Source organism: Octopus bimaculoides, chromosome 8, assembly GCF_046866305.1.
Source record: "Octopus bimaculoides isolate indiv1 chromosome 8, ASM4686630v1, whole genome shotgun sequence".
Lineage (NCBI taxonomy): Eukaryota > Metazoa > Mollusca > Cephalopoda > Octopoda > Octopodidae > Octopus > Octopus bimaculoides.
Genome location: NC_142935.1, coordinates 97,190,238 through 97,205,237, shown reverse-complemented (window position 1 = coordinate 97,205,237; position 15,000 = coordinate 97,190,238). Strand labels below are relative to the sequence as shown.

At 35.9% G+C, this 15,000-nt stretch overlaps 3 protein-coding genes across 4 annotated transcripts in view; 2 read left to right on the top strand and 1 right to left on the bottom strand.

The window, feature by feature from the left end:
* The window catches only part of LOC128248499 (uncharacterized), a 5,964-nt gene extending 3,477 nt beyond the window's left edge, over positions 1–2,487 (top strand). The window contains exon 2 of the mRNA XM_089356853.1: positions 1–2,487. This exon is cut by the window's left edge and continues 238 nt beyond it. Within this exon, the coding sequence (XP_089212979.1) occupies positions 123–1,424 (1,302 nt within the window). The 5' untranslated portion in view covers positions 1–122 and the 3' untranslated portion in view covers positions 1,425–2,487.
* The window catches only part of LOC106869523 (sulfotransferase 6B1), a 47,799-nt gene extending 36,934 nt beyond the window's left edge, over positions 1–10,865 (bottom strand). The window contains exon 1 of the mRNA XM_089356858.1: positions 10,725–10,865. The gene's annotated coding sequence lies outside the window, so the exon portion shown is untranslated. The remainder of the gene's footprint in view (positions 1–10,724) is intronic.
* Positions 5,518–15,000, top strand: part of LOC106869522 (uncharacterized) — a 25,858-nt gene continuing 16,375 nt past the window's right edge. The window contains exons 1-2 of one of the 2 annotated variants that reach the window (XM_014915292.3): positions 5,518–6,121; positions 9,432–9,826. In XM_014915292.3, coding sequence (XP_014770778.1) covers positions 9,514–9,826 — 313 coding nt within the window. In that variant the 5' untranslated portion in view covers positions 5,518–6,121; positions 9,432–9,513. The remainder of the gene's footprint in view (positions 6,122–9,431; positions 9,827–15,000) is intronic. The other variant, XM_014915291.3, reaches the window with a different exon arrangement.

Below are 15,000 nucleotides of genomic sequence, written 5' to 3'. Positions count from 1 at the left end.
TACAAACAACTGACGTGAATGTTTCCTACTTACCATTACGAATATAGCTTGATTAACTAAAGTTATTTTGTTTGCCGCATTAGGTGTATTAGCGCTTATTTTACTATTAATTTCCATCAAACATGGCGACTACTGAAGATAAAACTATATTTAATAAGATCCAAGAGCAAGTTACTCCGAGCGAAATAGTGGCGGAAGAAGCGAGTCAACTAATATGGCGGTATATGTCTCCATTACTACTGGTGGTTGGGACAATCGGATCAGTGCTATCAATCTCTGTATTACTCCGCCCCAAGATTCGAAAAATTACATCTATGTATCTCTTGACACTTCTTTCTTTTGCTGATTTAATTGGCCTTTGGATGGGACTTCTCAGACTCTATCTTTCAAACGTATATAATTTCGACATACGCCTTCAGTCTGATTTTCTTTGCAAGTTACACACTTTCCTTGTCTATTTTGTTCTTGATTTCGGGTCCTGGTTGCTGGCTTTAATTGCAATCGAGCGCTTTCTCTTAATAGTTCGTCCTTTCATTGCACGCGACCACTGGAACCGATCAAAAGCTACACTAACGGTGATAGCCACCGGCATTCTTCTAACAATAGTCAATGGTCATTATATAATAACTTATCGTTTAATAAAAGTGTCTTGCGCTTATAATATCGATGAAATTTATTGTAATGATAACTGGGATGCAGCCTATTTAATAAAAAGAAATTATTCTGATGACAAAGAATACGTAACGTATCGAATCCCTTTATCAACTCCACAGATGACAGAAAACGTTGCCTGTAAATCGGATGATGGAAAGATGTATTTTTATATCTATATTTTCCCGTGGATAGATTTTCTCTTCTTTTTCTTCTTGCCGTTTTGTATAATGGTCATTAGTCACGTGTTCATCATTGGCAAAGTTCGAAAAACTAAAGTAAAAATGCAAAAGAAAAGAATGGCAAGATGTGCTACATCAACGACACCAGCAACCGATCAAATCTCAACAGTCACAGAAACTACCAGAACGGCCTTTGCGGGCATCGTGGGTAAAAAAGAAAATACCTTACTGTCAAATAATTCTAAACTTAATGGAACCGAAGTGAAGACAGGTTCAGCAGAACGACAAAGTAATCAAATGTCGAAAGTGGTCGGTCTCTCAGCAATGTTGTTATCTGTGTTAGTGGCATTTGGTCTCACAACATCTCCTATCACCTCGTTTCTCATCTGGTCTCGTTTCGATGAGGAAGACAACTCGGCATATTATAGTATTAGCTGGGCTGTTGTTAATATGGTCCAATACACAAATAATGTATCACATTTCTTCCTTTTCATTCTCACTGGAACGACATTCCGCCAAGAACTTTTGCAAATGTTTAGAGGTGTTTCCATATTTTTCAGACGGAAAACGGATATAACACCCTTTGGATAGCAGAAAAGAATCGTTTTGTATTTTTTTAATTTTAATTTTATTTTATAGTAGAAGTGTACAGCATTGGTGTCTTTTAGTATAGATCACGAACAATCAAAGAATTATTAAACCAGAATTAAAATGTCTGAAGTTTTGCGAACTTGAACTAGACTGTTGGTATGTTGGATCTAACCAAACTAGAATTACTCAAATATGCAGTATTTACAAATACCGGGGTTTTCCGAAAATCCGCCCATCCATTAGATCGCCCATGGGCGTTTATTTGGATGGGCGGTTATTTGTGGTTAAAAATTGAAACACAGTTAGTGTTCTTGTTTGCATTCTGTTTAGACGTTCATTTGCTCTACGTCTGTAAATAAATTCAAAGGATTTTTATTCCCAATAATGGAGTCGAAAGAAAATATATCGAAACGTATTCATATACCATTTGTGAAAAATTGAGTGCTATTAAACATGTGAAAGAACATTCTGGCAATTTATCTGCTGCGTCAAGAGACTTAGGTATTGATAGAAAACGATTGAGAGAATGGTGCACAAAAGAAACTGAGTTAATCCATATGTCAGACAAGAGGAAGCGCAGATTAATTGGTGGAGGTTAGAGCACCAGTACATAGAGATCTAGAGATTGAACTCTTACAGTGGATTGTTGTTCAGCGTGCAAACAATATAATTTTAAATTATTGCCGTTTTACGGTAATATACTTTTGAATTGGTAAAAAGGTTTGGAATTGAAGTGAACAGCTTTAGATGTTCTGATAAATGGATTTTCAATTTCCTCAAACGGAATAAACTGACTGTGAGAAAGATTACACATGTTGGTCAGGCAGACAATAAAACACTTGGAGAAAAGGCACAAATCGCCAGGGACTATCTGGATAGCATTCCAGTATTAACAGCAGATAAGGATACTGACCAGATTCATAATATGCATGAAACACCTGTATACGTTGACATATTGGGTTCAACAACCATAGACTTTGTTGGCAATAAAAATGTAGATGCTAGCCACTGTGGTGCTACCAAAGCTCGTTTTACTGCTGTGTTGTGTGTTAATATTGCAGGAAAGGTGTTGGAAACAATGATTATCCTTAAAGGATTGAAAAACGTGCCTAAAATCAAGGTCCCAAAGAATGTTTACTTAACAGTCTCCAACAGGAGATCAATCACATATGAACTCGTGCAGCTGTGTTTGGGCAGAGAACAGTACAACTATTCCACAACCTCTGAAACTCCCGCTTACAGGATGTTTTGTCTGACCTTGACGTAAATGCACCAGATGCACATAATGACAAAATTGAACAAGAAGATGAGATACAAGCAAATGGAATTTGCTCTGATGTGAATTATGGCCAAGCAACAAATGAAGGAATTCGTGATGAAACTATGTGGTTATTATTCTACCATAAATGCCCAAGGACATTATTTGTTCATATGAGGCTTCTATTCATGTTTTCAACAGTTTTCAATATTTTCTAATTGATCCATTGTTAACTTCAGAATATTTTTTAATATGCTACTTCTTTTAACGCTGTTTCAGTTTCTTTGTGTCTATATATCTATAGAAGTTCAATGGAATTGTATAAAATAAATATGGTTTTTGAGAATATCTTTGTTTTTCCTAGGTGAAATATTTTACTTCCATATTACCGCCCATGGACGGAGGTGGGCGGTTATTTAAGCCAAAAAATAGTTTTGTAAAATAGAATTTTCCGTTTATCAGCCCTGTTATTTAGCTTCATAATTTTCAGGTAACTGGGAGGAATCTCCTGTCGCAGATGACAAATGAGGGTTCTGCGACTTATTGCTGAAAAACCAGCACAAATGATTTGTGGTCAAATGCTTGTGCTGTGCGTGATTATCTCACTCACTCCATCCAATCGAAAACGGTAGAGGTGTAGGGGCCGAAACCGGATGTGGTTCCTCCTGACGATATCTTTAGGCACTGGATCCTATAAAGGAGCTGTTGAGGTAGCAAACCACGAAACGCAGTTGGAATTCCCTATGGCGGACCGTCATCAGACCCCCATTTCGTTTCTTTTTTTTTTTTTTTTCACAGAAACACAGATTTTCGGCTATGGAGTTTCCGAATCTGTAAAAAAAAATCTGCATTTCAGAATTTAATTTTCCCCCAAAATTAAATTTTGAAAAAAATGTTTTTAGATTTGAATTTTTCAAAAAGAAAAAAAAAAATTAATAAATAAAATAACGTAACCCCTCCCCCCTCTGTGTATTTTGCCCCCGTAAGAATTCTGAAAAAAATAAAACATGAAGAAACTGGATGGAGTGGGGGTAAAATTGTAATTTTGAAATGCCGATTTCTGCCAAGGATATCGGGTGGTGTCGAGTTGGACAAAAAGAGGTACCCCAAAGTTTGAACATTTTACTTGTTCAAATAGCCAAGCAATTAGAGGTTTTGAACTCACACAAATGCGCGGCGCGTATTTTTTGTAAGTTTCAAGCCTCGTTTTGTAGAAAAACCTCTTTCAGCTGTAAGAAAAAAAAAAAAAAATGAACTTTTTAATTTCACTTTCTGTTCCAGTTAACTTATTTCAACCCGGGAAATTTCTGACTACACATTTCTTTTGTTATTTTATTGCATCTATCCGTCTTTCTTTCGTTATTTTATCGCATCTGTTCGCCTTTCTTTCGTTATTTTATCGCATCTGTCCGCCTTTCTTTCGTTATTTTATCGCATTTTTGTACCTCCCGAAAATTCCTATATAATAAAAAAGTAAGCTATCTGAAGAATATGTTGTAGAAAATTTAGCGAAGAAACAAAGCCGACATGGGAATTTTTCGAAACTCCTCTCCCCACAGTTCGGAAAACTTTTTTCCAAGCAAATTCTGATATAATCGGAATCTACACCGTGTGAAGAAGATATGTAGAAAATTTTATTTTTAAAAAGCCATTTTTCTGAAAGTTATGAGGAAATAGTCGAAGGGGCACATTGTGTAGGAATGCCTCCTAAGTATGTAGAGTTTGTCGGAGATTTGGCTGTTTTTTCTAGCATGTGGAGACACCTCTTGAAAGCTTATTTAATGTGCGGAATGGAAAAGTTCTATGCATGCTCAATGACCGAAAGGGCTTTAAAATATTCTGTATATAGCGTACATTCGCGAGGGATGGGCGAGGGTTTGACTTTTTTTTTTTTTTTTTTTTCTTAAATTGAAATTTTTTTTTAAGTTTCTTTTTCAGAATCATAATCTCCGTATTTTTCCGTGTATTTCGCCGAAGAAAATTTCTGAAAATGGGAAAAAAATGAACAAATTGGGGGATTAAAATTTTGAAATGCAAATTTTTTTTTTACAGATTCGGAATCTCTGCAGCCGAAAATGTGGGTTTCTGTAAAAAATTAAAAAAAAAAAAAAAAGACAGAATGGAGGTGTGATGACAGTCTGCCATTTATTTAAGGACACAATGCATATATTATAGTTTCATATGCTGAGAGAACTCAAACATATTCTTCAGGCGCAAACCACATCATAACGAATTATACATACATACATATATACATACATACATACATACATATATATACCTTTATCTCTTTTCTCTCTCTGCTTATTTTCTCTTATTCCTTTCTGTTGAAGAGCGTAGGCTCGAAACGTAAAAGACTTTCTCACTTCCCGAGCGTTAAACTAATACATCTGCTTGTTTACACCCCCGTCTTCGCCTTTTGCTTTGTTTTGTTTGTTTGTTTGTTTTTATTTTTTGTTTTTGTTTTTGTAAATTCCATTTATATATATAAATAAAAAATTAAGGGAGAGATAATTTGAGTTACTTTTTACAAAACAAACTCTGGTGAAATATGATTTCTCTCAAAACATGAACGGTAACGAACAGATTCGCCCCTTTTACAACGCTTGCAGTGCCATAATTTTCCATGAGTAACGTCACCACATGTAGTAAGGTCACATGGTAAATTACAATTTTTACAGGTGTACATATTCATAGTTAATCGACGCCGTGCCAACCACTGAAGAATGTTGTCTCCAGCTTTTCCTAATTGAATGAGAGTCCACGATTCTTCTAAGATTGATTTGTTCTTTTGCTTTTTTTATTACTTATCTCCCCTTGGATTTTTACATTTTTTTAAAAAATCTAACCAAACTGAGAATTAACCTATATATGTGCGTGTGTGTGTGTGTCTGCGTGTGTGTGTGTGTGAGTGCGTGTTTGTATGCATGTGTATATGTGCCTGTGTATGTACATATATATAAACATATATGCATATGTATGTGTATAATATGTGTGTGTGTGTTTGTGTGTGTGCGTGTGTGTGTGTGTATGTGTGTGTGTGTGTGTGTGTGTGTGTGTGTGTGTGTGTGTGCGTGCGCGCGCGTGCATGTATGTATATTGCGTGCTTATTTCAGTTAGCGGAACCCTGTTCCTGCTTCGAAACAGGTCAGCTTCTATGTACTTTTCATTGTTATATAAACACTACGCGATCTTAATTGTATGTACATAGCTACATGACGTAACTAATCTAGAGCAGTCGTAACTAACCCTGCTTCAATTACCACAAGCAGAATATTTCTGCCTCATTTTTGGTCCATTTATGAGTTGGACATTTTTAAAAGACTCGGAGAAAAATCACAAGAATGAACGAATACATGATGTTCACTGCGAAATCCTCCAGAGTCTGGTTTTGTTTAAGGCGCAAAGCCTAAGCGTGAAAAAGAAAGGGCAAAAATAGGTACGCGTTTTTTGTTTTTTTTTCCTGGTAATTATGCTACAGTTATTGAAAATGTTTTTGTTGTTTATTTTAATTACTTTTTACGGTCCGTGTGAGTTCTTATTTGTCAATTATTATCAATTATTATTATTATTATTATTATTATAAATCGGAGTGAGGGTTGTCGGCCAAAACACTTTATAAAAACTTTAATTTTATTTGTTCTTTTTTATTTATTTTATTCCTGATTTTCTTTCGTCATAATCTTCAGTTATGTTCTTTTTTTTTTTTCGTGAAATTTTCTCCAAATACTTGTCAGATGGTGTTAATTACGGTTATATCGGAATTTTATTGTAAAAATAAATAAAACGCTAGGTCCGCACGCATATGTACTAATTTGTATCATATATCTTTTTTCAATTTATAAGAAGAGCTTTCATTTCCATATATAACATATAAACATGTACATCGTTTAGAATATTGTCATTTTATAATATTTTGCTAGCAAATTCTTAAATTAACGTAGACATTTATTTACATGAAAGAAAATTATCGGAGAACTTTCTTCTAATTCTTTCAAAATGTCTGTTAAAACTGTTTTGAAACCATTTGTTGGGAATTTCGATTAAATAACGTAAGATCGCCGGAATTTCTAGTTCTAAATTGCTTTATTTATCGGAAACATTCATTTCTAGGTTTTAATACTTGATAAAGGAAATAATTTATGATGTTTATTAAAATTTTCAGTAAGGGCATTAACTTCGCAGTTTTATTTGGCAACAAATTGTCTGATTTTGCCACAAAAAATTTGTTGTTGTTTACCTATAATTATTAGCATCAACAAACCAAACAAAACCATTTCTTTTTCGGTTTTTAAGTGTATTTAGGAATTTATTACCCAATGTGATCTTTCCTTCCTCGAATACTGTGGAGCAATCTGAGAATAGTTTTGGCTGTTATTTCTAACTGCCCGAGCGACTTCCTTCTTGAATTGTGTGTGTGTGTGTGTGTCTGTGTGTGTGTGTGTGTGTGTGTGTGTGTTACACATCAAAGCTCCCCATAGGAACCTAACTCGTTATTTTCTCTGTTTTCGCTCCTCTAAAATAATATGTAACGATTACAATTTGTGAAGGAGAGTGTTGGCCAATTAAATCGATAAAGTTACTGTTTTTTGTTGACCAGTGACCTATGTAATTGACTCTGGAAAAATGAAGCTGAATCGCCGAGGTTCGGACGTGGAATTCTAAGAACGGTCTGGTATTTCATCTGACTTACAACTAATTCTGTCACTCTATCACGTTGTCACATATGACCGAGATAGCATCGGAGATTTTGTTCGTTGTTCTTAACAGGGGTTTCCGGGTTTTAAAACTCTTCAGCTGGGATAGAAGATTTGGTATTCCTTTATAATAGAGTCGGAAATTATCTGATGTACCAAATAGTTTAATTTTTTTCTTATTACTATGCTCTAAGCATTGCACATTACAAATATGTAGGGAAGTGTTTCCCTTGGAGCAGAGACATTTTAAGAAGGAAGGCTGTCCCATTTTCACCAATTTTCTTGTTTTATTATTTTTTTCCGATTTATTTTCTAAACATCTGGGATTACAAGTCTTATATGTAACGTAAATCCGAAAACATTATAGAAAAAAAAACCCGTCAGAACTAATAAATTAAGGAAAAGGGATGGGATAATATTTCCAACTCTTCTCTTATCATATATTTCGAAATCAGATTCGAGATCTACGATGCTAGAAGTACACATGTCCGTAAAAATGATGAATTTCGACGCACTAGATAATTTCCGGATATACTCCGAATGAATGCCTAGATTTCATTAATGTTTACAATTGTACGCGGAAACGAAATAAAATAAATAAATAATGCAACAGGTGTAAAAAAAATGTGTTGGAAACGAATATGAAAACAAAAAAGCGCGGAAAGCAATGGTGGGGCGGTGACTTCAGAAAATTCACAAGATCCGAGCTTTTCCTTCATAACTTTTAGGAAAATGTTTTTTCTTTTTAGATGAAATTTTATATAAATACCTTTCAATCAGCATACATTACAATTATGAAGAAATTAAGAAATTAATGGCTAAAATCTTTTCCAGGGGTGATGGAGGACTTCTGAAAACTCACAAGATCCGAAATGTTCACCCATAACGTAAAACCTCACATGGAAAATTGTTAGAATGTCTTTCAAATCTTCACTGAATCTGGAGAATCCCTGTCGGTTTCGTTTGCCCTGTCTCCATATGTACGTGTGTGTGTGTGTGTGTGTGATTATTCAGTTTCATTTCAATATTTTTTGCCAATAGAGAAAGAACCGGTTTCTAACCAAGATCCAAGGCTCCTTCATTGGAATTTCAATATCAACAACAGGCTATTTTTGTATGTGCGTATGTATGTATGTATGTAGGTATGTATGTATGTATATGTGCAGATTTGTATGTTTTGCTTTATGTATGTATTCTCATGCATATAGTTGCATATCTAGACATGCTCATATATATTTAAATGATAAACTTCTGGAAAGTTTTACAGATTTTTACAGTTCCAGTGACGGACTGGATCTGTAGTCTTTAAATTAGCTTTCTCCTTTCAGGTTTTGAGAAGCCTAATTTCTCAAGATTGGTATTTAGGCAGTGTGTTATATATCCCAGGGCCCCAATAATTATAGGTAAAAACCTGAACTTGTAATCTGGATAGAGTAACTGCTGAGTTCTCAATAGTTCAGCATAGGTGTTCTCTTTTTCACTCATCATTGAATGTAGGTGTGTATGTATGTATGTTGTCCAATCCATGCCATCATGGAAAATGGATGTTAATCGATGATGATGTAGATTAATGCTCATTCTTATGCCAAGTTGCATAAAAACAGTCTTTTCTACTCTAGACACAAAGCCTGAAATTTTTGAGGAGAGGGACAGCTAATTAGATCGACCTCAGTATGCAACTGGTACTTAATTTATTGACCCTGAAAGGAAAACAATTTAGCATCCCAATGAAAGAGTAATCGATAGGTTTTAGTTGAGTTCCTGTTTATTAACTTTTTATGTGGTAATGAGTTGAAAGTAACTTCAAAGTGTCTGTTTGCTTACCTTTGTCAGACTGTGCCATATTCTGTTATATAATGCGAAAAAGGACCCAAATACAGCACAGTTTGATTAAGGTTAACAACAAACAAGATGAGGACAAATATCCATCAAATATCTGTCAAATGTAAATAATGTAAATTATGTTTTCTTTTTGTTTAAAATTCTGTTGCAAGTAGTATTCAGAACATGTATATTTTATTTCCTTTAACACAATTTCGTTTTCCTTTTCAGTTTCAAAGATCTTCTTGAAGTAACTTTTAACAAATTCTCTGGTTTTGGAAATATCTGCAAAAGCTTGAAATCCTTACAACACATGGACCAGCAAAAATCTTCCTCGGAGCAGCAAAATGCTCACTATCAATACTGTTCTATTGATGAAGATCCACCCTATATTAGTTTAGCCGGTGTGGATAACCAAAATATTGTTCTATGTTTGAAAGAACTCAACAGAGCCATTCTGAAGAAATCTTTAAAGTTTTCCTTAAATTTGAAAAGTGTTGAAAAAATGGATGTAAGTAAAGAATGCTTGAATAGCGATAGTATGGGCAGCAGCGTATGCTTCACAGAAAGCAGTCTGAAGAGTCTTTTGGACATAATTAAAGAGAAGTCGACACCGTGTTATACGAGTAAGTAAATTTATTACACATCTTTTATCTCTTGCTTGTTCCGGTCATTAGACTGTGGCCAAAATGGAGCACCCATCTTAAACAATTGTAGTTGAATGAATCGACTCCTGCATTGCTGCTGTCCAATGGTTGAAACAAATAAGAAAAAAACAAAACAAACAGAAAAAAAAACATTCACCTATTTGTTATCCAAATTCATGTTGTTAACATGTTTGAGTTATTTCTCTTGGCCCCTTTTGTTTAGGTTGCCTTGGAGACCTTCACAAGAACAAAACTGTTCCTGTCCCTCCTATCACGCTTTAACCCCTCAACACTGCACATGCAGTTATTTACTCTAACACTCTTCCTTTCTGTTGAGGTGCACTCTATACACATACACATACATGTATGTGTGTGTGTGTGTGCGTGTGTGTAACACACACGTGCACACACACACACACAGACATATCATCATCATCATTATTGTTTAACGTCTGCTTTCCATGCTAGTATGGGTTGGACGGTCCGACTGGGGACTGGGAAGCCAGGAGGTTGCCCCAGGCTCCAGTCTGATCTGGCAGTGTTTCTACAGCTAGATGCCCTTCCTAGTGCCAACCACTTCGTGAGTGTAGTGGGTGCTTTTTATGTGCCACCAGCACAGAGGCCAGAGGAGACTGGCAACGGCCATGTTTGGATGGTGCTTTTTATAGAATAAGTACTGGGCGTACAATGAATAAGTCCTGCTGTTGATTTGTTCGACTAAAGGCGGTGATCCAGCATGGCCACAGTCAAAGAATAAAACAAGTAAAAGAATATGTATATATGCATAGGAGTCAAGAGACCTTAGAAGCTAGAAAGAGCTCAGTTTATGATGAAGCATGGTGATAAATCGAGCAAGGAATAAAAATTAGGCTCCTACCTTTGCAAAGGTCACAGAGGAAATGGCAGATAGCTTAAAACCGATTTCGGGCTTTGAATTATAGATTCTTCTCCCATCTTTGGTTAAGCTTGCTGCTAGATAAGTCAAATTTAAACATATGCCCCTCAGCCATGCTTGCTTGTTCGTTTGATGGCCTGAGGCACATACATAAAGAAACTAAGTGAATAAGTTATAAATAAATATACAAGTATATTATTAATAACTAGATGACCATGTGCTGTCACTAATGATGGCTAATTGTATTTTATATATAAATAAGGTTCAAAATATGGTACATAATAATCACACACACAAACATACACATACTTCCCTTGTACACGCACACACATGCACACATATACTCACACAGAGTTGAAACATTGATTTTTTTTTCACCCCTTACTTCCTTATTCATCTACCACCCCTTCCTTTCTCTCATTGCTACTGCTTTCTTTCTCTCACTCCCTCTCAGTCAGGGCTATTACTCTCACTACTTCTCCTTCTCTGAATTACTATTTTCTCTCCTCCTCTGCGTCCGGTGTGATTCATCATCAACATCATCATCGTTTAACGTCCGCTTTCCATGCTAGCATGGGTTGGACGATTTGACTGAGGACTGGTGAAACCGGATGGCAACACCAGGCTCCAATCTAAATTTGGCAGAGTTTCTACAGCTGGATGCCCTTCCTAACGCCAACCACTCAGAGAGTGTAGTAGGTGCTTTTACGTGTCACCTGCACGAAGGCCAGTCAGGCGATACTGGCAACGGCCACGCTCGAAATGGTGTCTTTTATGTGCCACCCACACAAGCCAGTCCAGGGGCACTGGCAACGATCTCGCTCGAAAATCCTACGAAGGCCAGTCAGGCGGTACTGGCAATGGCCACGCTCAAAATGGTGCATCTTATGTGCCATCCGCACAAGAGCCAGTCCAGGGGCACTGGCAATGATCTCACTTGGCTTGCCGGGTCTTCTCACGCACAGCACATTTCCAAAGGTCTCGGTCAGTAGTCATCGCCTCGGTGAGGCCCAATGTACGAAGATCTTGCCTCACCACCTCAGCCCAGGTCTTCCTGGGCCTACCTCTTCCACGGGTTCCCTCAACTGTTAGGGTGTGGCACTTTTTCAGGCAGCTATCCTCATCCATTCTCATGATTCTGGATAAATATTTATATATACAAATTTATAAAAACACTTTGCTTATTATTATATTAGGAAATAAAATTAATAATATATCTTACATCTGAAGCCACTGTTAGGGCATTTTTATAGCGGTGGGGGGTGGGGGGGAGACATTCGTTATCTTATTACTTACGTTGACTTTCAGATTTTGTTCTGATATTAGAAATTTTAAAAGTTCAAAATATAAATTCATATTTTCTGATAAGACTAATAACCTGTATGAAGGTAAGATTAACAATCAGAATGAAGATAAGACTAAAAATCTGTATGGAGCTAATCATGATTAATATGGGCATTGTGGAATCTAAGGATAGATTAGTGGTTGTTGAAAGCTGTGAAAGCCATGAACAGAAATGCTGTCAGAAAGGTGAAGGTCACCAATGAGTATAGCAAGGTATTTAGGGTACAAGTAGGAGTCCACCACCAATCAGTTCTCAGCCCCCTTTGCTTTATCATAGTCTCCAGGCTATAACAGAGGAATCTAAGACTGTCCTTGGGAACTCCTCTATGCCAATGACCTTGTTCTTATTGCTGAATCACTACCAGAAGTAGAGAAGAAATTTCATGTATGGAAGCAAGATCTGGAATCAAAAGGATTTAGAAATAATTTAGCAAAGATCAAAGTCCCTAATAAGTAGGAAAACAGACAAGTCATAGATTCCTTCAGGGAAATGGCCCTGCTCGATATGTATAAAAGGTCTCAGTAGAAATTTCATATGGTGTACTTAGTACAAGCTATGAACACACAAGAGGTGCAACAGTATCAATGGAAAGTCAACAGAGAAAGTAGACTTTATATGTGGCTGATGCACAGATACATTAACCCTTTCGTGACCAAACCGGCTGAAACTGGCTCTGAGTACAAATATCTTGTTTTCATAAGTTTTGAATTAAAATCTTCCACCAAACCTTAGTCCCAATTTATGTTCCTGACACTAGCTGAATGATAACTAAGTTCTTTTACTAAATTCTTTGTTATATTTAAAGTAATTGAAAGAAACACAGAGCATCTCGAAATAATGAAAGGGTTAAACTCCAGGAATGTACAGAAAATAGACAACTTTGAATGTCCAGAGGGATTCTTAGATTTAGTAGACAGTTTCTGTTACTTAGGTGACCGAGTTAGCAGTGGTGGAGGTTGTTCTGAAAGCAGCTCTGGTCAAACCGTCCATCCCATGCCAGCATAGAAAACAGATGTTAAAGGATGATGATAATGATATAATATATATATATAAAGATATTATTATTATTATTATTATTATTATTATTATTAATGAATAAAAACAACAATAATATAGGTGGCCAGCAAGCATTAAAGCCCAAAAGGCAAATTCATAAATTTATAATTAATAACATTGTACAACAATCATTTTGCTACAGAGAAGAGAACATCATTTTCTGGAACAGTTTTTACCAAAGATAACCAAAATGAACTCCATTTTTCATGAAATGATTCCAGTGTTTCATAAAATGGGCCGTCACTAAATGATGTGTTTTTGCTAGAAAGTGAGCCATTTTCTGTGAAAATAACATTTTTTTCCTAGAACTAAAGTGAGTTTTCTGCAAAATGGGTTGTTATTGATAATGAATACGTTATCTGCATCTTTTGTTAAAAGAAGAACATCTATTTTTTAGTACAATGTTTATGTTTCTTTCTATGTATAGCATCAGGTCTATCTCTCTGAAGAAAATATCAAAAGTCAACAAGCATGGCGGGACTCCACATCCCCTTATATCGAGTTTCCATTTGACTTATGTCTTGGTGGAATCTCTCACCATGTTCATTGCTGACGTCTGCTGCATTCTGAAGAACTAATGCTAGATGCGATTGGAAATAATGAACTTTTAATGACATATTACACCCTAATGATTTGTATGAATCAATTAACTCTTGTAAAAGTACTTCATAGTTGACTGCTCTGGACTTCCCAAATAGACCATTCCATACATTTCTGTAACTTTGCCATGCATCCAGTTCCAATACATTTAAGGTGTTTTCAAAATTATCTTCTGTCAAAAGTTGCCGAATTTGGGGACCAACAAATCCCCCTTCTTTGATTTTCACATGGCTTAGTTTGGAAAAAAACTTAGTTTGGGAAAAACTTAGTTTGGGAAAAACTTAGTTTTCAAGTACAAAAATGGTAGCTCTTCTAGATTTAACTTCTTAATAAACTGTTCGATAAGGCCTAATTTAATATGCAATGGTTCACGTATAACATTATGTGAACTAATTTCTGACTCATTTCTCAATGACCATTCACTACGGATATTATGCTCTTCCTGAGTACGGCCATCCCACAGACACAAAAAGCACATGTACTTAGTAAATCCAGCCTGTAAGCCACTTCAATTGCTAAGATTTTCAAGTATGCACAAATCAACTATTTCTGCTCATTATATCTTATACAACCTAATATGAATGATAAACTTTTGTACGTTTCCTTTCGGACAACAGAAAGAGCTACAAGAATTGACAGAACTTTATTACCTGTGTGCAGTAGCACAGCTTTAGTATTATAAACCGAAGTGTTTATGGATAGCCTCCACTCACTAGGGTCGTAATTTAAGCCAAGCTCTTATGAGTCCTGATATGTCGTTACAATAACATAAGCTGCCTTCATTTCAAATTTTTCTATTAAACCATCTGTATGGTTTCAAAATTTTTCCTCAACAGTTGCGATGGGATTTTGTTCCACCAGGGTTTGCAGGATGTTCTTGTCGAGCCCTACAAATCATCCAGGACGAGGCTCATCTTCTAGGCTGTAGTTTCTGGCTTGGAATTTCTGGAACCACCGTTGCCATTGGTTTACACTTATTGTCCGATCCCCATATATTGCATTAATATTCCTCACATTTTCCATTGCATTATTGCCTTTATTGAATTCATAAAGCAAAATATGCTAAATATACTCCTTTGTCACTTCCATTATAGCTTTGAAAAAATAACTGAAAATCGAACTGCACTCTTCAAACCTTGCACTAAGAATAAGCAGGTCGTTTATCCCATCCCTTAGTGGTCAACGTTATAAATATATATATATATATATATAGTTGTGGTGTGTTCTGTTAAAAACATATTAGAGTACAAATAGAGC